The following is a 23,366-nucleotide window of genomic DNA, read 5'->3' on the forward strand; positions in this document are numbered from 1 at the left end:
TTAAGCCGTTAACTAAATCTGGTTCATTACTCATTACTAAATCTAGTATGGCTTGCCCCCTTGTTGCCTCCAGGACATACTGCTGTAGAAAACTATCCTGGACACACTCAAGAAATTCACTACCTTTCTGACAGTTGCTAGTCTGCTTTTCCCAATCTATGTGAAGGTTAAAGTCCCCCATTAAGACCACTATGCCTTTCTTACATGCTTGTCTAATCTCTGCATTTATACAATCTAGCACTTCAAAGCTGCTGCCAGGGCTCCTATATACAACTCCCACTATGGTCTTAGATCCTTTCCTATTTCTCAATTCAACCCATAAGGTCTCTGTTGGCTGCTTACCTCTCGTTATATCCCCCTTTATCATTGAAGTGATTTCATCTCTAATCATTAAGGCTACTCCTCCCCCTCAACGGGTTAATAATTAACTATTTTAGCTGCAATGATACACACCAGTCTTGAATGCTGACAAGTGAAGGCTCTCACAATGGCTCAATTAGTAAAAGCATATGTAGCTCAGCCACATTACTTCTATTCTTAGTTCATGCTAAATTAGCCCTGCTATACATGTCGTTAGGGCTCCTGGGTGAAGGGAAGAAAATCAACTATAATCCCAATGACTATTGACCCCTGCTGGAAATGCACGTGAGCAAAAGGCAAGGACAGAATCAGCCTTCCCTGCGATGTCCCAGAGTCAAATAGCTGACTATTACACATGAATAAAGCCCACATGGACAAGTGACCAGTGGAATTGTATTCCAGCAAGAAGTTAATGTCTTCCTGAGGAGGGGAAAGGGCTTGCAAGAAAGGGGGAATTCTTTTTTTTAAAATTGCACATTGTATCTTATGTACCACTGTCTCTTTTTAATAGATTCCCTTGCAATTCCTTATAGAAATTGCAAAGACTAGCTGAGTTCATTCCTTAGTTTCCTTCCTACTGATATTTTTGCAGGTCGTACTTTTAGGTTCATAACAACAGTTTTCATATTTTAGCTACAGTTTATACATTCTGTACTACAGGCTTCTTTTTAGCATTTTACTTAAAAAGGTCCTAAAGGTAAGACAGTAAAATGTATAAGCTAGAAGAGAAAGGAGAAGACCATCATGTTGTAGAACCATATATCACATTCCAATTCCAAATCATTCTGCTTTTCTGCAACTTAAATTTGTTTTTACTAACTAGCATATACTTCAATCTAGAGTAACCACTTCTGAAGTACCACTTGTGAAGGATGACTGTAATACAAGTTAAATTCAAGATGAATTCTCGAGAGGATAAAATCAGTTACATCCCTTTGTTTGATTGACATATTACAATCTCCATTTGCACTACCTATACAATAGGCCTTAATCTAAAATCTCAATCTACCACATTATTGTAACAGTTTCATTTCCCTGACTATATTACAGGCTCTCTGACAAATGCTGTTTAAGTTTTATGCTGCAAACGTGCTGCATTATGAACTGAAATTAGACTGCTCATTTTGCCTCTGGGGTGGAATTCAAATCAGGGTCCCAAGTGAAAGGACAATGATCTGATCCACTAAGCCACCTAGTTTCTAACCAAGGACTGATGATTTTCAACTTAACTGGAGAACACCCTGACAATTCATGATGCTTCCTCGGCATCACACTAGGGTTTCCACCTCCATAAGAATCAGAACTTGGTAGCTTACATATATATTGTTTTCTTCTTATAATACCGAATGAAAACTGCTGATCTGTCTTGATATGTGTAGCAATGAGTCATAGGTCATTGAAAGGTCAGTTATTATGAAGTGGCTCTTTTCACTGGTCACATAGCTACCTATTGTTGGGTCATCTGATGGCAATGATCTACGCTGCTAAAGGTCCTCGGCGCTAGTTGCAATTACAGTGTGCTTGCTTGTCCAGAAGAGGCAAGTTATCCACTGTAAGACTTTTGTTGTTCAAAGTGACAAGATTCTCTGCACATCAAATGATGGACATTACCGATGTAATCATAGATAACGGATCTGGGCTTTGCAAATCCGGGTTAGTTGGTGACAGCTTTCCATCATCAGTAATACCATCCATTGTAGGTACCTTCAAAGTCAAGGGAAATATGCGTGAATCTTCCCAAACAGAAATTTATTTTGGAAAAAAGGCTCAGGCTAAAAGAGGCAGTGTCTCCTTAAAATACCCTATTGAACGTGGCATGGTAACCTCTTGGGAGCATTTGGAGAAACTCTGGAAACACATTTATGCATCTGAACTTCATATCAAATCAAAAGAAAGGCCAGTTTTGATGACAGCTGCTCCACTGACTTCTTTCATTAACAGAGAAAAGATGGCAGAAATCATGTTTGAATGTTTTAATGTGCCAGCTATGTATGTGGCTATTCCTGCAACTTTGGCACTCTATGCGTCAGGACGTACTAGGGGAATAGTCCTAGACAGTGGTTTTGGATTAACTGATGCTGTACCCATCTATGAAGGCTACTACCTGCCCGATGCTGTCAAAAGACTTAAATTGGCTGGAACTGATATCACTGAAAATGTTAGGAGACTCCTATTGGAAAGTGGACACAATATCCCAAATACAATCCATAAGGAGACCTTCGAGAATATCAAGGAAACATTGTGCTATGTTGCTCTTGATCCTAAGCTGGAGAGCAAAAATTATACGGACGACATTCAACAGGAATATACACTCCCTGATGGGAGTCTGATCACAATCCAAAAGGAACTCTTCAAAGCGCCAGAAATACTCTTCACAACAACCAACGTAGGTTTGGAGGAACTTGGAATTCATAAATTGATCTACAACAGTATTTTAAAATGTGATAGAAGCTTGCGGAAAGATCTATTTAACAACATATTACTATCTGGTGGTTCCACTCTTTTCCCAGGTCTGGAAGAAAGATTGCTGAAGGAGATTAAGCTCCAAGTTCCCAGTGGATTACCAGTTAAAGTCATTGCGCCACCAAACAGGAATTTTTCTGTTTGGATGGGGGCCTCAATTTTAACTAGCTTGACAGCATTTAAGGATATGTGGGTCACTAGTAATGATTACAGAGACTATGGGCCAGCTATCATTAACAAAAGGTGTTTTTAGGAATTAGTTATGTGACTAATTTTGACTGCGTAAGATCAAATACTTTAATAAATAGTCCAAAACCCACACCAATTTTGTTTAATGGTCAAACTTAAGGAATTGAGTTTACTTACAAACACAATCCGACTGTACTTGTAATTTACAAAGTGTCCAGGAGGTCCGACAACCCCACCCCCCAAGGAGTTTGCAAACCAGATTTGATGCCGCACTGGATTTACACTCCATGTGGTGTCAAACCGAATTAGTGTAAGACTGCCCTTTCCAGAGAGTCTTCCTCCACAACCCTCTGGAATTAGATCGGTCCTTGACTCCAGATTTCCACTGTCAGTTTACCATCAGCGTGAAGTTGAAATCATTTAACACCAATGATAAACTTGCAGTGTAAATGCATATTTAAATAAGCCAACCTACATGATCATAGTTGCCAGCATTAAAGTTACTAGTACTGCTAGAAGACTTAAATTTAATCTGAAGATTATTTATTTTGTTAATTTATTGTCGTAACCTGAATTAGATAAAATTAAAAAGGTGCCACTTTTCAGTTTTTGCCTATTTAAGAAACAACAGGTACACTTTTTTTAAAATTGTCTGTCAAGTGTAAAACGTTTCTGACCCAAATCAATAAATTCTCATTAAATATAAGAAATTCTCAAAACTTCTGGGTCAGAAAGAGTTAGGTGAAGAATCATTGCTATCTGTTTGCCTTTCTTTCTGTCAGCTATTTCAACTCCCGGATAATTTTTGGTGTTTCTGTTTCTTCCACTAAGTCCAAGCTGATTGTGGGTTCTGTAAATTTTCATAACTTCCTCACATCACTGCAATCTTGTGGCTTCACTAAACAATAAGATGGTGCTCTGAAATACACTGAAGTAAACGTCTGCCCCATCTTTGGTTGTCCAGAACATAACTGTTCAATACCTTCTTTAATAGTTGTTTCCCCTCAACCAATCTAACCATGTGCCCCAGTATTTGCTGTTTTCCTTGATACGCTGTCCAAAATATCCTCCTTCGGGGCTCAAAATGAATCACAACAACTTGCATGAATATAGTGCCTTTAAATGAAAAAAATCCCAAAGTGCTTCACAGAAGCTTAATCAGACAAAAAGCGATACTGAGCCAAAGGAGATATTACGAGGGGTGACCAAAAGCATGGTCAGAGATGGATTGAAAGAGGGTCTTAAAGGAGAACAGGGCGGTGGAGTGGTAGAGAGATTTAGGGAGGGAATTCAAGAGCTTACGGCTTAGATGGCTGAAGGCAGAAATCTTACATAGAATCTACAGGCGAATTGGCCCAACTGATCTATGCCAGTGTTTATACGCCACACGAGCATCCTCCTACTCTAATTACCTCTTCCATCCCTGCCCCCAAATTCTTCAAGCCTCCCTTGTATGTGTCAGTCTTATCTGCTTGAACAATTCCATGTGACAGCAAGTTCCACATTTTCACCACTGTGTGAAGAAATGTCTCCTAAATTCTTAATTTGATCTGGACTCATCCATGAGTGGAAACAGTTTCTCCACATCTACCCCACTAAATCCAGTCATAATTATAAAGATCGTTATCCTGTATCCTGCTATGAGAAAAGAACCCCAGCCTGTTCAATCTTTTGTAATAGTTGCATTCTTTCCTCTGCTAAAATCCTTGTAAATCTTTTCTGGTTTCATATAAATTTAACATTACCTCCCTGCTTTTGTATTCTATTCCTCTAGAACTGCAGTACTTTGTTTGCACTCTTTACGGCTTTATCAACTTGCATTGCTACTTTTAGCTATTTCTGTTACTGTATTCCCAGATGAGCAGGGATCTTGCTCATCCCTTAGTGGCCCTCTCTCTATTTTAATTCTCCTTTTGTTACTTGAATGCCTATAGAATACTTAACTATTTCTTTTATATTTGTCGATATTTTCATTTCATATTTCCTCTTTGCCTTCCTAATTATCTTTTGTACCTCTTTCCTAAGCTCATCATATTTCCTTTTGCCATCCTCTCCTTTATTGTTTACGTGCTTTGCGTATGCCTTTTTCTTCAGATTCAATTTTATCACCTCTTTATTTATCCATGGCTTCTCATTCTTGGCTAGTTTGTTCTTACTTATTAGTGGAATAAATTTCTCCTGAATTCCATTGATCTCACCTTTATTATTGTATGTTTTTGTTCTACCTCTTAATATTTTTCTCCAGTTTACCTCCGTCAGCTTCATCCTCATTCCCTCACATTTGGCTTTTTTCCCCCTAATCTATTAATTGCTCTTTGTATTATTTATATCTCTCAATAATGATCTTAAAACTTATATTGAGATTACTACTCCCTAGATGTTCTCCCACACTTACTTTCTCTCGAGCCTCTTGTCCTAGCAGACTACCGCCCTATCTCCAACCTCACTTTCCTCTCCAAAGTCCATAAATATGTTATCGCCTCCCAAATCCATGCTCATCTTTCCTGCAACTCTATGCTTGAACTTCTCCAATCAGGTTTCTGCTCCTGCCACAGCATGAAATGACCCTAATCAAAGTCACAAATGATATCCTATGTGACTATGATGGACTCTCTCTCTCTCTCTCCTCAACCTTCTCAACCTGTCTGCAGCCTTTGTTGACCACATCATCCTCCAACGCCTCGCCTCTGTTGTCCAACTGAGCGAGGCTGCCCTTGCCTGGTTCCATTCTTATCTATCCAGTGGCTTCTCTTCCCATTCTGTTACCTCTGGTGTCCCCCACGAATCTATTCTTGACCTCCTTCTATATCTCATCTACAAGCTGCCCCTTGGCAACATCATCCAAAAACACGTCAGGTTACACACGTACGCTGACAAAACCCAGCTCTACCTCACCACCACCTCTCTCGACCTCTCCATTATCTCTATGTTGTAAGGCTGCAAGTCCGACATCCAGTACTAGATGAGCAGAAATTTCCTCCACTGGGAAGACCAAAGATATTTGGGGTAATTTTAACTCCCAAGAATGGGTGGGTTGGGGCTGTTGGGAGGTTAAAATAGCAGCTTTTTTGGAGTGGGACCACATCCCAGCTCCAAAGCGCCCACTTCTGGGTTTCATCCAGGCGCGTTTGGATGTGTGCGCACAACAGACACCCGGAGGTCCCACCCCCACTGAAAGCCGGCGGGCCGATATTTAAAGGGGCAATGTACCTCATGGAAATAGTTGAACTACTTAATTTTTTTTGTGTACTACAAAAGTAAAATGAATTTAACCTTACCTGCTCGGGTTTCCCATCGCTTCACGTCAGGTGAAAGCAGGAGCAGGTGAAAGCAGGCAGGAAGGGCCGGATCCCTGAGGTGCGTACCTTTATTGCACTGACCCGGATGAGCAGGAGTGCTTCTGGTGGTGGTGGGAGTGAATGTTTAAGGTGGTGGGTGGGGTGCCAATCAAGTGGGCTGCTATGTCCTGGAAGGCGTCGAGCTTCTTGAGTGTTGTTGGAGCTGCACATCCAGGCAAGTGGAGAGTATTCCATCACACTCCTGACTTGTGCCTTGTAGATGGTGGAAAGGCTTTGGGTTGTCAGGAGGTGAGTCACTCGCCGCAGAATACCCAGCCTCTGACTTGCTCTTGTAGCCACAGTATTTATGTGGCTGGTCCAGTTAGGTTCCTGGTCAATGGTGTCCCCCAGGATGTTGATGGTGGGGGATTTGGCAATGGTATTGCCATTGAATGTCATGGGGAGGTGGTTAAGTTGGAAATGGTCATTGCTTGGCACAAATTTTACTTGCCACTTATCAGCCCAAGCCTGGATGTTGTCCAGGTCTTGCTGCATGCAGGCACGAACTGCTTCATTTTTGAGGGGTTGCGAATGGAACTGAATCATCAGCAAACATCCCCACTTCTGACCTTACGATCGAGGGACGGTCATTGATGAAGCAGCTAAAGATGGTTGGGCCTAGGACACTGCCCTGAGGAACTCCTGCAGCAATGTCCTGGGGCTAAGATGATTGGCCTCCAACAACCACTACCATCTTCCTTTGTGCTAGGTACGACTCCAGCCACTGGAGAGTTTTCCCCCTCGTACCCACTGACTTCAATTTTACTAGGGCTCCTTGATGCCACACTCGGTCAAATGCTGGCTTGATATCAAGGGCAGTTACTCTCACCTCACCTCTGGAATTCAGCTCTTTTGTCCATGTTTGGACCAAGGCTGTAATGAGTTCTGAAGCCGAGTGGTCCTGCTGGAACCCAAGCTGAGCATCAGTAAGCAGGTTACTGGTGAGTAAGTGCCGCTTGATAGCACTGTCGACGACACCTTCCATCACCTTGCTGATGATTGAGAGTAGACTGATGGGGCGGTAATTGGCCAGATTGGATTTGACCTACTTTTTGTGGACAGGACGTACCTGGGCAATTTTCCACTTTGGCGGGTAGATGCCAGTGTTGTAGCTGCACTGGAACAGCTTGGCTGGAGGCGCGGCTAGTTCTGGAGCACAAGTCTTCAGCACTACAGCCGGGATGTTGTCGGGGCCCATAGCCCCTGCTATATCCAGTGCACTCAGCTGTTTCTTGATATCACGTGGAGCGAATCAAATTGGCTGAAGACTGGCATCTGTGATGGTGGGTATCTCAGGGGGAGGCTGAGATGGATCATCCACTTGACACTTCTGGCTGAAGATGGTTGCAAACGCTTCAGCCTAGTCTTTTGCATTCACATGCTGGCCTCTGCCATTATTGAGGATGGGGATGTTCACGGTGCCTCCTCCTCCCGTTAGTTGTTTAATTGTCCTCCACCATTCACTACTGGATGTGGCAGGACTGCAGAGCTTTGATCTGGTTGTGGGATGGCTTAGCTCTGTCTCAAGCACGCTGCTTCCGCTGTTTAGCATGTATGTAGTCCTGTTAGTAGCTTCACCAGGTTGGCACCTCATTTTTAAGTATGCCTGGTGCTGCTCCTGGCATGCTCTTCTACACTCCTCATTGAACCAGGGTTGATCCCCCAGCTTGTTGGTAATGGTAGAGTGAGGGATATGCCGGGCCATGAGGTTACAGATTGTGGTGGAATACAATTCTGCTGCTGCTGATGGCCCACAGCGCCTCATGGATGCCCAGTTTTGAGCTGCTAGATCTGTTCTGAATCTATCCCATTTAGCACGGTGGTGGTGCCACACAACACGATGGACGGTGCGCTCAGTGTGAAGACGGGACTTAGTCTCCACAAGGACTGTGCGGTGGTCACTCCTACCAATACTGTCATGGACAGATGCATCTGCAACAGGTAGACTGGTGAGGATGAGGTCAAGTAGGTTTTTCCCTCGTGTTGGTTCTCTCACCACCTGCCGCTGGCCCAGTCTGGCAGTTATGTTCTTACAGGCCCAACAAGTTCAGCTGGCGCAAAAGGATCCCCGGAATTGGCCGAACCCCCGCCCCCTCCCCAATGTCGTCCGCATCCCCTGAACTCCGGCGCCTCCCCCCAATTTGTTCCACAACCCACGAGCTCCCTCTCCCTCCTGCACCCCCCCTCTCTGATTCACAGCTCCTTTCCCTTCCAACAGGCAGCCTGTCTGTCAATCTGGCTTCCTGGCACATGGGTAACCCAGAAGCACAGATACTTACCTTAAACTGAGTTGCGATTGCAGATTGCAACACACTCATTTGGCTTCAGTGTTCCCCAAGCGAATATCTATCAATCAACGAGCTGAGTTCCCGGCTCCCAGCTAAAATCATGCCCATTGTCTTCGGCCCCCGCCACAAACTCCATACCCTAGCCACCGATTCCACTTCCCTCCTTGGCCACTGGCTGAACCAGACCGTTTGCAACTTCGGCACCCTATCTGACCCTGACCTGAGCTTCCGACCCCATATACTCTCCATCACTAAGACCTCCTACTTCCAACTCTGTAGTTTCGCTGGTCTCTGTCCCTGCCTCAGCCCATCTGCTGCTAAAACCCTCGTCCGTGCTTCTGTTACCTCCAGACTCAACCATTCCAATGCTCTCCTGGCTGGCCTCCCATATTCCACCCTCCATAAATACGAGCTCATCCAAAACTCTGCTGCATGTATCCTAACTCGCACCAAGTCCTGTTCACCTATCATCCCTGGGCTTGCTGAACTACACTGGCTCCCGGTCCACCAACGCCTCAAACATCCTTGTGTTCAAATCCCTCCATGGCATCACCCTTCCCTACAATCCACCAAAGAACTCTGCGTTCCTCCAATTCTGACCACTTGTGCATCCCAGACATCCTTTGTCCCCACATTAGCGGCTGTGCTTTCAGCTGTCTTGGTCCTAAGCTCCAAAATTTCCTCCCTAAACCTCTCCGCTTCTCGCTCTTCCTTTAAGACATACTTAAAACTTACCTCTTTAACCAAGATGTGGAGATGCCGGTGATGGACTGGGGTTGACAACTGTAAACAATTTTACAACACCAAGTTATAGTCCAACAAATTTATTTTAAATTCCACAAGCTTTCGGAGGCTTCCTCCTTCCTCAGGTAGTGTGGAAATTAGGACGGGTGACCAAGCTTTTGGTCACCAGTCCTAATGTCTTCTTCTTTGGCTCGGTGTGAATTTTTTCTGTCTGGTTATGCTCTTGTGAAGCGCCCTGGGATGTTTTATTACGTTGAAGGCGTTATATAAAATGCAAGTTGCTATTGTTCAAATAATTACCTTTAATTCCCCCATTTTGATGCTTATGCTCTGTACATTGCTATACAGGCAATTTAATATGCTCTTATCTTTCATTACTCCTGTCTCAGGACAAAGAAGACGGAGGTCCTTATTGGGGAATAGAGACTTTATTTGGCAGAACTGTCCTAGCATGAAGTGTTTTTCATGGTTGTCTGGACAAAACAGTAGTGTCTGGTTAAAGTATGTGGATTACTCCATTAATTTGCTATAATGAATACCTGCTTCTGGGATGGTCAAGAACGAGCAATGGAATGAGTGGAGTGACTTTCCATTGCCCCTACAGGTTTTCTTCCAGCTAATTGGCAAAAATGCAAAATATCTTCCACAAGCTGCCTGACAAGCTGTTGTTTGTTATCATGGAATCATACAGAACAAATAACTTATGTGACAGTACTAAATCCAGTTCTGACAAAGGGTCATCGACCCTGAAACGTAAACTCTGTTTCTTTCTCCATAGATGCTGCCTAAATTGCTGAGTATTTTCCAGCATTTTCTGTTTTTACGTGTACGTGTGTGTATATATAAAGATGTGGAGATGCCGGTGATGGACTGGGGTTGACAATTGTAAACAATTTTACAACACCAAGTTATAGTCCAGCAATTTTATTTTAAATTCACAAGCTTTCGGAGGCTTCCTCCTTCGTCAGGTAAATGTTCAGGAGCTCCTTGAAGCCTACGCATTTATACATATAGAACAATACATGGTGTTTACAGACTGCCCCTGCAACTGCCCGTTGCCAGGGGCAGTTGCAGGGGCAGTCTGTAAACACCATGTATTGTTCTATATGTATAAATGCGTAGGCTTCAAGGAGCTCCTGAACATTTACCTGACGAAGGAGGAAGCCTCCGAAAGCTTGTGAATTTAAAATAAAATTGCTGGACTATAACTTGGTGTTGTAAAATTGTTTACAATTATATATAAAGAGACAGACAGGGGAGAGAAAGAGAGAGGGAGAGAGAAAATGTAAGGAATAGGTCACAATTTCTTGACTTAAATCAGTGTATCAAATCAGGCCAGGCTGCTTGATGACTAGATTAGTGCTTGGATTTCACTGTAGGTGTCAGCGGAAGTGTGGTCTTTCAGAACGTAGGTACTAAGAAACTCGAAAGGAGGGTAAATTTTATTGTGCAGCACCAAAGGATGTTCTGCTTAAGGATCATGAAAGATTTGAATGGCAACCATATAAAGATGAATGGAGCTGGGTCTCAGTTGTAGGTCAACAGATCTATATCTAGCTATAGACTATTGAAATCTTGCATGTGGTGCACACTTCCTGCTTCACAATTTTGTCACTTTTTACGTCAATGTTTAACATTAAAAATCCATAAATGAACATTTGTGATAGAAAAACTCTATCTAATTATGGAAACATTTTACCATCAGTTTTTGATTAATCAAATCACTCAAAATGCTTCCTGAAATAAATTTCCCCACTGCTTTTTCCCCCTCAATAACTAAAAACTCTTTGTCCAAATTAAGGTTTTAAAGAAAATATAAAAAAAATACATATTCCACAATAACATGGTTAAATTTATCCGTTGAATTATATTTTAATGCCATCATTAAAATTTTTATTTGACGATCTCTTACTCTCCCAGAAGCCTAGGACTTTTGTCCAGAGCAGTGACAGTCAGAAAAGGCAGAACTTCCAGTCAAATCATGTGCTGTGTGCATAATTTCCTAGACAGCATTTAAAATAGCCAAATGAGAATGTTTCTCTCAGTCTTTAACATCTATTCGGCTGTTTTTCAAAATAATTTGGAGAAAAAAAAAGCCAGAATCCAAATTCCAAGTTTTATTCAGATAAAATTTACATTGACTGTTTTTCAAAACCGAGGCTTTGTGTGTTCTGTGTGCATGTATCAAGCTAAGAAAAAAACGACAGTTGTACTGATTACACACCTGTTGCAGCTTTTGTTGGTTTCCAATGATACTCCTATAAACTGCAGGAAGCCTAGTAAGTTGAGACACACAGACAGAAAGATGCACATGGTATCCTGTTCCTCACCCTAATTTGATTTTTTTTCAAAATGAACTGAATTTTGAAAGCCTCTAATTATTACCTAAGTTTTGTTTATTAAACATTTTGATTACTGACACTTGAGAGAGACAGATTAATTGCTAATAACATCCTTATTGTTAGAATATAGTCAGTGTGACAGTGAACATGTTACAGGAAGAAAGTGCAACACTTGCATGACGTGCATATTATATGCAAGACTTTTGATACATTATAAATATATATTCATTCAAAAATAAATATTACAACCCAAGAGAAAGGACTAATACCAGCAGTGTACTACCACCAGCTGATGAGGGTTGGAACTGACTGTACATCGCAGGGCCTCACTCCAAATTGTGCTGACTAAGCTCTAGGACAGGGCTGTGGTTACAAGTCTGTGCAGAATATTATCAGAATGTTGAGGCCTTTCTTTGATGGAGATACAGGTTTTAAAAAGATGTAAGTGGAATAAGCTATAAGAAAATATTAGAGAAGTTTGTTATCTGGAGAGAAGGTGGTAAAGGTGAGGTGGAGGGGGGGTGGAAGAGAATCGCAAGGTGTATAAAGAATTAAATGTCATGGATAATGTGAACCTAGAATACTAATTCAAGATGAATGAGGCCAGTAGAACCAGAGGACATAAGTTTAAGGTAATGAAGAGTAAATAATTCTTTACTCAAGAACATGATACTAAAGTAAGGTAGTAGATTCAAAGACACTGCAACCATTTAAGATGTTGTTGGTCGAGTTGGATTACCAGAGAGATGAGCTTCAATGTGTCTAATAACTTTTTCTCATATTTGACCTTGTCTTTTCCCATCACATGAAGAATTGGGATACCAGAATGATGACCACTAGCATTCCTCTTATGAGTCTACAACTGGAACAATTAGTGCCAGGCAATGCATGCTAAAAGGAGCCTGTATGTGCCTCTGGAGTTGGTGTATTTGTTTAGGACATCAATTCAACGGACAGTCAACGGAGAAGTATCAGCACTAGATTGACCAAGGTGGCTCACCGTGGTATAGGTCAGAACTGGTTGGTGTCAGTTGCATTGGGTGGGACTGCTTAATGATCTTATCTTGAGCTCCGTGCTGTAGCTTGTGGAATCAGCTCCATCTGGTGTGAGCTGAAAAGCCCAAACAAAGGTCGTAGCTGTGGTGTCATACTTCATGAATGTTATCGGTAGTGGCCATCCAGCACAGTATTGTACATTGCAGTGTTTAAAACTGATTGAGGTGGTGGCTGTAACAGAATATTTTCAAACTGAACCGAAATGGCAGAAACCTTCAAGAAGAAGAATTTTCTTCAAAACTCAGTATAGTCAAGAATTGTTAAGGTTAGATTCATCAAATCCCTTAAGAATCTTTGGGAAGTACTTGCATTTGAGCAAACATTTACTCAAAGCTGGTAAAAATGAACTGACACTCTAGGGCCAGACCTTTTATACTGCAGAGGAATTGTGTTGGTCACAATGAGACCTCTCTGGAGCAATGATGTAACAAAATATTTCAAAAGAAAGGACATCTCATATAATTTTTCCTGATAAGAATGTGGTTTAGTGTGTCTTGAGGAAGCGATATACCCAAAAACGAAAGAATTTGTGACTTATTAGTCCTGTGAATGTACTCTGTTGATGCTAAATTTTCTTATATAGCCTACTCCTCTTAATTCAAAGTTGCTTAATTCAAATTATCTTATAATTCTTGTTAGTGCTAAATTTACACTTTGTTCTCTTATTGATGTTGCTTAATTCAAATGTTTGGATAACTACTTTTTTTGTGCAAAGAAATAACTTTGAGTTACCATTCGTCTCTGTAGCTCTGGACTTACCGTGGTCAGTGCCATGAAGTAGATCTTGACCATATGCTCATTTTCAAAACAGCTGTCTGATGATGATAGTGGCAATCACTGCGACAATGTACACCTAATTGCACTAAATATGGTACATGCACAGGAGTGATTAAACCATTTAAAACATGAATAGAACAACAGCCAACATTTAAATTATAGACATCTTTTTAAATATTAATTCTGGACAAATTATTTGGCACATTCCTTTATTTTATGAAATTTGTAGTGAATGCTGCAACATGATTTATGCAAAATAGTAACAAATGCCCAATTTCACCACGTGGCACAGCTATCTTAGTGTAACAACACATGGATGCAGAAAAGGCCATTCATCCAAGCCTGTTCCTTTCACAAATTATTTACAATCCACTATCATTGATCGCACCCAATCCCTTTCATCTCCTGAGGAAAGGGGCAGCAAAATTACTCTCCCAAAGGTAAACAATACAAAACTCCAGAATATCTATCTAATTTACAACCCACATTTTTAATCCAAGACTGGTCACTTTCATTGACATCACATTTCCATGACCATTTTCTCATTTAGAACTTACTGAAAATTCAATATAGCCATTATACACAATTTTGAAATCTGTCCTTTTAATGTTGCAATTAAAAACTTCTTTCACAGTATGACAAAGCCCATTTTAGGAATGCAAGTTTAAATATATATTAACAAACACAATGCCATCAATCAGTCCACACACTAATATTCTAGATCACAAGATAAATAAGGGAGTGGAAGGTCATTTGGCCCATTTTTGCTCATCCATCCAGAAAAACCTAGTCACCCCATCACAGCATTCAATTGTCTCAAATAATTACAAACTTTTTGCCTCCATTATGCTACCCAGTCCATTCCAAATGTTGATACCTCATAAGAAATTCCTACCATACCTAAATTTGTCATTTATTACTTTGAATTGTGCCCTTTGTCCTACTGCAACCGTTTAACTGCACTGCACAAACCCTGCGTCCCCATTCATCATTTGCAAATCTGAGCAATTTGCTCAGAGTTTCTGAAGCTAAGTCACTAATGTAAATTAGGAATTGAAGTATTATCATCCAAGTGCAACACTTAGTATAAGAATCAGATCTGTGGAAACACGTGCAAACATTTTGGTAATGTCGGGTGAGCTTTTATGGTGCAATTTTGTAATTTTTTCTTTGAGTGGTACCGATGCTAAACAAGGAGAGAAATGTCAGTATTGGGAAAGTGAAAGTTTTCCATATTTGGCACTTGATAGCAACACCAACCATGGCCTAGTCAGATTCAGGAGAACCAGATGTAGAGTAAAGTTTTTGTCACTCTACTGTAACAAGGTGCCTCAGCCTCAAGCTCTTTAGAAAACTCTTTACTGCGCCAGGATGAATCTGTTTCCATTTCCCACACCAGCATCCTCATACCTCAAACAAGATTGAGAACCTGTACACAGTTTTACGCTCTGGGTGCCACACCCACTGGAGACTGCACAAATTAATTTCACATAGACAACTGTTATGGCTGGTGCAGAGAGGAGACTTAGATTTAATCATTCCAAGCTAAATACAGAATCAGGCTCCAGAATTGAAAGCAAATTGCCCAAATCCACCATACCATCCAGTCTCATTTATTTTGTGAACTAACACAACTTTTAGGCCTTATCCTGTTAAGAAAATGGTGGCATGAAAGTGAACTAACTAATTTATTGAATAAATCATTACATTTATTCATAACAGTGAGCTCAGTACGTGGAAAAACAGGATTCTTATTGGCAATCACAATATTAATTCAACTCTGATGCGACCGTTTCAGATGATCAGGACCAGTGTCACCAGTTACATAGAATTATATAGACTGTACAGCACAGGAACAGGCTATTCGGCCCAACAGGTCCATGCCAGTATTTATGCTCCACATAAGCCTCCTCCCTCCCTACTTCATCTAACCCTATCAGCATATCCTTCTATTCCTTTCTCCCTCATGTACTTATCTAGCTTCCCTTAAATGCATCTACACTAGTCGCCTCAACTACTACTCCTGATAGCGAATTCCACATTCTAACCACTCTCTGGATAAAGAAGTTTCTCCTGAATTCCCTACTGGATTTATTAGTTAATCACAAGTAAGTTGCTTAAGCCTTGATTCAACAATAGATTACGATAGTTATTTCACATGTTTGATCAATAGGTGCAAGTGAGGTATGTTAATACCAAATTACCTACAAAATGTTACTGTAGCTAATCATCACAGCATATTTTGTTTTCAGCAAGTTCATTTTCCAATTCATTCCACACACTACAAACAGATGGACATAGTATTACTTTAGTATAAAATAAATACTCTGGACAGAGAAATTATCAACCACACCCAGAAAGTACAATACTGTGTGTTCAACTGATTTTTTTTTAAAAAAGCACCATTAGGAGTACATGCTAGACCACAGCTATCAAATTTAGCAAAAGTCAAATGATAGCAGGAGTGGTCCAATGGTGGATTATTGAATGCATTCTGGACTACTGCATGCATTCTAATGGACACACAAAACATAATTATTAAAAAAATTCAACTCCCATAGTGTTGCTCATGAACAAAGTACAGTAAAAAATTGTTTCTCTCTCATAACTGTCTCTACTCATTTCCCTTTAATTATGTCTTGCTCTTTCTCTGCATAACTCACACGTCATTATGTTTGACTGTAACTCTTACCTTTCATCAATCCCTCTCTCTAAGTCTCTTCTCTATCTCCTTTTAAGTCTTCCATGCTTGCTCTCTGTATCTTTCAAACTCTATGTACATCTCCCACACAATCAAAGCAACATAATTATTCTGCATTTACAGTTCCCTCTTAGATAATGAATTATTCTATATTCAGCACCAGGTCACAGCAACTTCAGACAAACCACAGACAGTAACTTAGAACATAAGAACATAAGAAATTGGAGCAGGAGTAGGCCAATCGGCCCCTCGAGCCTGCTCCACCATTCAATAAGATCATGGCTGATCTGATCCCAACCACAAATCTAAAGAACACAAGAAGTCGGAGCAGGACCCGGCCACATAGCCCCTGGGCCCTCTCCGCCACCCACAGGGCATTGACCGATCCGAACTCAGCTTCATGTCCAATTTCCTGCCCGCTCCCCATAACCCCTAATTCCCTTTACTTCTAGGAAACTGTCTATTTCTGTTTTAAATTTATCTAATGATGTAGCTTCCACAGCTTCCTGGGGCAGCAAATTCCACAGACCTACCACCCTCTGAGTGAAGAAGTTTCTCCTCATCTCAGTTTTGAAAGAGCAGCCCCTTATTCTAAGATTATGCCCCCTAGTTCTAGTTTCACCCATCTTTGGGAACATCCTTACTGCATCCACCCGATCAAGCCCCTTCACAATCTTATATGTTTCAATAAGATCGCCTCTCATTCTTCTGAACTCCAATGAGTAGAGTCCCAATCTACTCAACCTCTCCTCATATGTCCGCCCCCTCATCCCCGGGATTAACCGAGTGAACCTTCTTTGTACTGCCTCGAGAGTAAGTATGTCTTTTCTTAAGTATGGAGACCAAAACTGTATGCAGTATTCCAGGTGCGGTCTCACCAATACCTTATATAACTGCAGCAATACCTCCTTGTTTTTATATTCTATCCCCCTAGCAATAAAAGCCAACATTCCTTTGGCTTTCTTGATCACCTGCTGCACCTGCATACCAACTTTTTGATTTTCTTGCACTAGGACCCCCAGAAAATCCCTATTGATCTCCTGGTTCCTTAGCTGATCCGCCAACCTCACCTCACTAACTTCCAGCTACTAGATCAAAACAATGACATTCTTCTACATAGTGAGTTTCCTCAGCAGTGTTCATGGAAGAGGACGGGTAAGAGTGATCTTAACAGCCTATCCCTCCCTAGCCTAGAGCCCAGATGTGGCTCGAGCCAGTTGGCAAGCAGGCATTGGTCTCTGCTGCAGAAGTGACATTTCTACTTTCCAGCACTGGGCAAGTCTAGGTCCAGGTGGAACTAACACATTTAATTACAGATTTTCTTCTTTTTAAAAAAAAGATAAAATTCTAACATCCACTATTGCTAAACCTGCCTCCAATAAGCTCTGCTTCATATTTTGTGTCAACACAGTTGTTTTTCCATCAAAAGTTCTTAACTCTCTATAAAACTTACCATTCAAGACTTGAGTATTACTCCCATACCAGTGATCGCCCATGGAAAGTTGGACAAAGCAAATTTCCTCCGAATGCATTCATGAAGTTATACGTAAGGGGATCTGCAGCTTCTGAAGCTCTGTCTAGTGGTAGAAGTGCACAGCTGTCAGCTTGGCTGTGTCACAGAATGGTAATGTCCAAATAGGGAGTTCATGACATACATAGTACATTTAATATATTATAGATTGGGAGTGGCATTCCAGCTCCAGCATTCCTGGACAGGATACCAGAAAATACATGTCATCTAATAAGAAATCCCTCTCTTATTTACATTCTCCAGGTTCTCTCTCTCTTGCCATCGCAACCTTGCTCATCTTTATTATTAGCGGATCTCCTGTGTTGTTGCTCCTATTGAGACAGAGGATACACTATTATGATAGGAGCATTATCTCAGGTAACACAGAATCGATGTTATAATATAAGTGATCTCTCATGTAACTTAAAAAAAAGTGTATGTATTTGATTAGAAAATCCCTATTGTCAGGCCCTATGCAGAGAAAGTTGAGATTACAGATCATACAATTTGTGAAATGGAAGAATATTCATGAGTTTCAAGGAAAGCTGCCACTAAATTCAGACATCATAAAAACGTTCTTGTGGGGTGGAGGTGTAAGCCTTGATTCTTAGTATTTTACTTACTGACTCCATTAACTAGAATGCTGCATACTGTATTCCATAGTGTACAATTGAAATGATTTGAAAAGGGTGAATCTTTGCCGCACATTAGGGCCTGATAATAGGGATTTTCTAATCAAATACATACTTTTTTTTAGTAACGTGAGAGATGATCTTTATCGTAACATAGAATCTGTGTTACCTGAGATAATGCTCCTGTCTATAATAATGTATCCTCTGTCTCAATATCCCTTAGTGTCCAAGAAATCTATCGATCTGAGTCTTGAATACACTCAACGACTAAGCATCCCAGCCCTCCAGGGTAGAGAATTCCAAAGATTCACAACCCTCTGAGTGAAGAAATTCCTCCTCATCTTGGTCCTAAATGGCTGACCCCTTATCTCGAGATTATGACCCCGAGTTCGAGATTCTCCAGCCGAGGGAAACAGCTTCTCAGCATCTACCCTGTCAAGCCCTCTAAGAATCTTATACGTTTCAATTAGATCACCTCTCATTCTTCTAAACTCCAGAGAATATAGGCCCATTCTACTCAATCTCTCCTCATAGTACAACCCTTTTATCCCAGGTATCAATCTAGTGACTCTTTGTTGCACCGCCTCTAAGGCAAGAGGATCCTTTTTTAGTTAAGGAGACCAAAACTGTACACAGTACTCCAGGTGTGGTCTCACCAGAGCTCTATATTATTGCAGCAAGACCTCCTTACTCTTATACTCCAACACCCTTGCAATAAAGGCAAACATACCATTTGCCTTCCTAATTGTTTGCTGTACCTGCTTGCTAACTTTCTGTGATTTATGTACATGGTCACCCAAATCCCACCGAATACAAACATTTCTTAGTCTCTCACCTTTTAAAACATATTCTGCTTTTCTATTCTCCCTACCAAAGTGGATAATTTATTCCTAAAAACTCTAATAGACTGGTCAAACACGATTTCCCTTTCATAAAACAGTCATGTCTGCCTAATCATATTCTGATTTTCGAAGTGCCCTCTTACTACGTCTTTAATAATAGCTTCTAGCATTTTCCCTACTACTGATGTCAGGCTAACTGGCCTATAGTACCCTGTTTTCTCTCTCCCTCCTTTCTTCAATAGCAGGGTTATATTTGCTACCTTCCAATCCACAGGGACCATTCTAGAATCTAGGGAATTCTGGAAGATCAAAACCAATACATCCACTATCTCTGCAGCCACCTCCTTTAAACCCCTAGGATATAGGCCATCAGGTCCAGGGGATCTGTCGGCTTTTAGTCCCATTAATTTCTCCAGTACTTTTTCTTTACTAATCTTAATTGCTTTAAGTTCCTTCCACTCATTAGACCCTTGGTTCCCTGGTATTTATTTGTGTCTTCTACAGTGAAGACAGATACAAAATATTTGTCAATGTCTCTGCCATTTCCTTGTTCCCCACTATAATTTCTCCTGTCTCTGCCAAGGGATCCACGTTTACTTTCGCTAATCTCTTCCTTGTTACATTCTTATAGAGCTCTTACAATCTCTTTTTATATTTCTTGCTAGTTTACTCTCATTCAATTTTCTCGCTCTATCAATTTTTTGGTCATTATTTGCTGATTTCTAAAACACTCCCGATCCTCAGGCTTACTACTTTTTTTTGGCAACATTGTAAGCTTCTCCTTTCAATCTAATACTATCCTTAACTTCTCTAGTTAGCCACAGTTCGATCACTTTTCCTGTGGAATTTATATTCCTCAAAGGAATGTATATTTGTTGAGAATTATAAATTATTTCTTTAAATGTTTACCATTGCTTATTTACCATCATTTCTTTTAACCTAATTTCCCAATCTACCATAACCAACTTGCCCCTCATACCTACATAATTGGCTTTGTTTAAATTTAAGACCCTAGTTTCGGACTTAACTACATCACTCTCAAACTCAATATGAAATTCTATCATATTATGATAGAATCCTGCACCTTCCTAAAAAGAATCAGCCACTGAACAGCATCTCCAAACAAAAAAAAAACGCAAGGAGCAGACTGGGGTGTCCAGGATTAAAGAGAAGAAAATGAAAGTTGAAGTTTATGAAGAACTGAGCAGATCAGATTGCTTGTTGTCTAAGGATGGGGATTGGGTTCTCTCACCCCATTCTATGCTGTTGCTGATACTTAAGCAGTGTGAGTGGAATCTGTTAACAAGCAGTTTACACACATCTGGACAGTACAAATAACTGGCAAACAGGTTCCTAGCACCACTTTTACAATGAATTAACAGTGAAACATGCACAGGTAATATTTATTTAGAATCTGGATGGCCCATAGAAATCACTTGGCACTCAGCTTGCACACCTGCTGAATGCTGAAAAATATTAGGAAGGAAAGAAGAGTAGAAGCAAGCTAAAGAAAATTAGCAAAACTCAAGAATTAAACACAAGTCAGCAGGTTTGTGAACAAAATACACTGGACAGTTTTTAAAACGATGGCCAATTCTGAGAGTAAATTGAAAGAGTATTTGTTACAAATTATTTACATTTTTATGTTTGTTCTGGTATAAACTGTACGTTGTATAAATGCCAGGAAGCAAAATAGCTGGTCAAGAAAAAGCGGAGAAAAAAATCATTTGTGCGATTTGATCTGTTACTTTTGTGGTCGTTGCCAATTGTTGATTGGTAGCTTTAATAGCTTTTGAATAAATGCATGTGTTTACAAAGGGAGATAGTGGTTTAACTGTTGCAGTTTTAGTGCATAGGATAAACAGCGGTTTCTTGTTGGCTCAATCATTATTTTTTTTTGACCTGCAGATGTACTCCCATGTCCTGCTGATGTCTTCTGCCCTATAGGCACCCGAGTGATGAAACATTTTATCAGTGACAAGAAACTCACATTTATATAGCATCTTTCATGTCCTCCGGATAAACCAAAGTACTTCAAACCAATAAACTACTTTTGAAGTGTAGTCACTGTTGTAATGTGGGCAAATACAGCAGCCAATTTGCACACAGCAAGGTTCCACAAACAACAATGAGACAAATGACCAGATAATCTGTTTTAATGGTATTGGTTGAGGGATAAATTTTGGCCAGGATGCCAGGAAAACTGTCCTACTCTTCTTTGAATAGCACCATGGGATCTTTTACATCTACCTGAGAAAACAGACAAGGCTTTGGTTTATCTCTCATCCGGAAGATGGCACCTCTGACAATGAAGCATTCCCTCAGTATTGCATTGAAGTATCAGGCTAGATTATGCGCTTAAGCCTCTGGAGTGGGACTTGAATACACAACCTTCTGACTCAGAGACATGAAAATATCTGACAGGAAAAAAAACTGGTCCATCTAGCCTGTCCCATACCATTGATACAATACAGACACTCCCACCCGGAGCCATGTAATCTCCTATGAATGGCAAAAAAAATTAAAAACCTAGGCCAATTAGGGCAACAAAATCTGAAAAATTCCTCTCCGACTCCTTTAGCAATCAAAACTAGTCCAGGAGACCACAATGATCCTGGCAGATTACAGGGCACCTACCTCTTGTACAACGTGATCTCTGCCCCAGCCACAAACAGGTCCAGCTCTCTTTTGAAGCTATACAGCAAGTCAGCATTCACCGCATGAGCCAGCAACCTGTTCCACTGGTCTACTATTCTCTGGGAAAAGAAGAACTGCCTAACATCCAACCTAGTTCTGTCCTTATGTAACTTGTAAGAATGACCTCTAATCCTCCCTAACCTCAATAATTTGTCCATGTAAACACAATTGAATCCCTTCATTATTTTATAAACTATCAAATTACCCCAGAGTCTATGCTTCTCTAAAGTATACAGAACCAACTCTTTAAGCCTATGAGCCAAAGCTGACACTATTATGGTTAATGCTTCCCTGAACTTTCCTTTTGTTCCTTCCCGTACCCGTACACTTATTACCTTTAGCGTTCCCCCAAGGATCTATCCTTGGTCGCCCCCTCTTTCTCATCAACATGCTGCCCCTCAGCGACATCAGGTTCCACCTGAACACTTACGGCACCCAGTTCTACCGCACCACCACCTCTCTCAATCCCTCCAATGCTTGTGTTGTCAGCCTGCTTGTCCGACATCCAAACCTGGCCTCTTGTGCATACCCCACTCCCTTCACCTCACCATTGGCAGCCATTCCTTCATCCGTCTAGGCCTCAAACTCTGGAAATTCCTTCACTGATCTCTCCGTAAAACCTACCTCTTTAACCAAGCATTTAGTCACTCCTCCTAATATTTCCTTCTTTGGTTCAGTATCAATTTAATTTTTGTCTGATTATACTCCCGTGAAACACCTTGGGATGTTTTCCTGCATTAAAAGGTGCTATATAAATGCAAGTTGTTTTTGTTCAAAGCTTCAAATAAGACCACCAACCCAGACACCCTACATGCCCGTAGTGAAATCAAGAAATCGGAATTATAAAGCACAGGAGACCATTGAGTCCATCGCGACAGTGCTGGCATTCCAAAAGAGCTGTCCATGGTCTTAATTCCTTTCCCCATATTCTTAATTTTTTTTCTTTTTCAAACATTTATTCACTATCCTTAAAAAACTATTAAAAATTCTACTTACGCTGCTGCTTTAAGAAATGCCATGTCCTACAATCCTCTGCATAAGAAAAAATTCTCAATCTTTCAGTACGGAAGTTAAATTTATGCTCTTTTAGCACCAATTCACAGAGAGGTGATTTGATGGCAGTGTTCAAAATTGATGTAAATAGGGGACAATTATTAACCTTCCTTCTCTGTTCTAGTAAAAATAGGCCCAATTTCTCCTCATAACTAACACCGCTCATCCCCAGCATCATCATAGTAAATGTCTTCATAGCCCTGACATCCTTACTAAAAAATAGCGTACCCAAAATAGGACACAAGATTCTAATTGCAGCCAAACCAATGATTTACATTTGTATACCTTTGAGAAAATCTAGTGCCCAAAGTGCTTTTATCCTTTTTACATCTTTGCCAACTTGCTCTTCCACTTTTGAAGATTTGGATATCTGA

General features: G+C 40.7%; 2 protein-coding genes across 3 annotated transcripts in view; one reads left to right on the plus strand and one right to left on the minus strand.

Moving 5' to 3' along the window:
• The window catches only part of kiaa0232 (KIAA0232 ortholog), a 122,002-nt gene that overhangs the window by 90,840 nt on the left and 7,796 nt on the right, over positions 1 to 23,366 (minus strand). The window lies entirely within an intron of this gene.
• LOC137328227 (actin, cytoplasmic-like) lies at positions 1,958 to 3,076 on the plus strand. Its single transcript, XM_067994321.1, has one exon. It carries the CDS (start codon positions 1,958 to 1,960, stop codon positions 3,074 to 3,076), a length of 1,119 nt encoding a protein of 372 aa, XP_067850422.1.

Source organism: Heptranchias perlo, chromosome 1 (assembly GCF_035084215.1).
Source record: "Heptranchias perlo isolate sHepPer1 chromosome 1, sHepPer1.hap1, whole genome shotgun sequence".
Classification (NCBI taxonomy): Eukaryota; Metazoa; Chordata; class Chondrichthyes; order Hexanchiformes; family Hexanchidae; genus Heptranchias; species Heptranchias perlo.

What these genes read in the sequence shown, in the direction of transcription:
- LOC137328227 (XM_067994321.1), top strand. Translation starts at nt 1,958, where the DNA reads ATGATGGACATTACCGATGTAATCATAGATAACGGATCTGGGCTTTGC.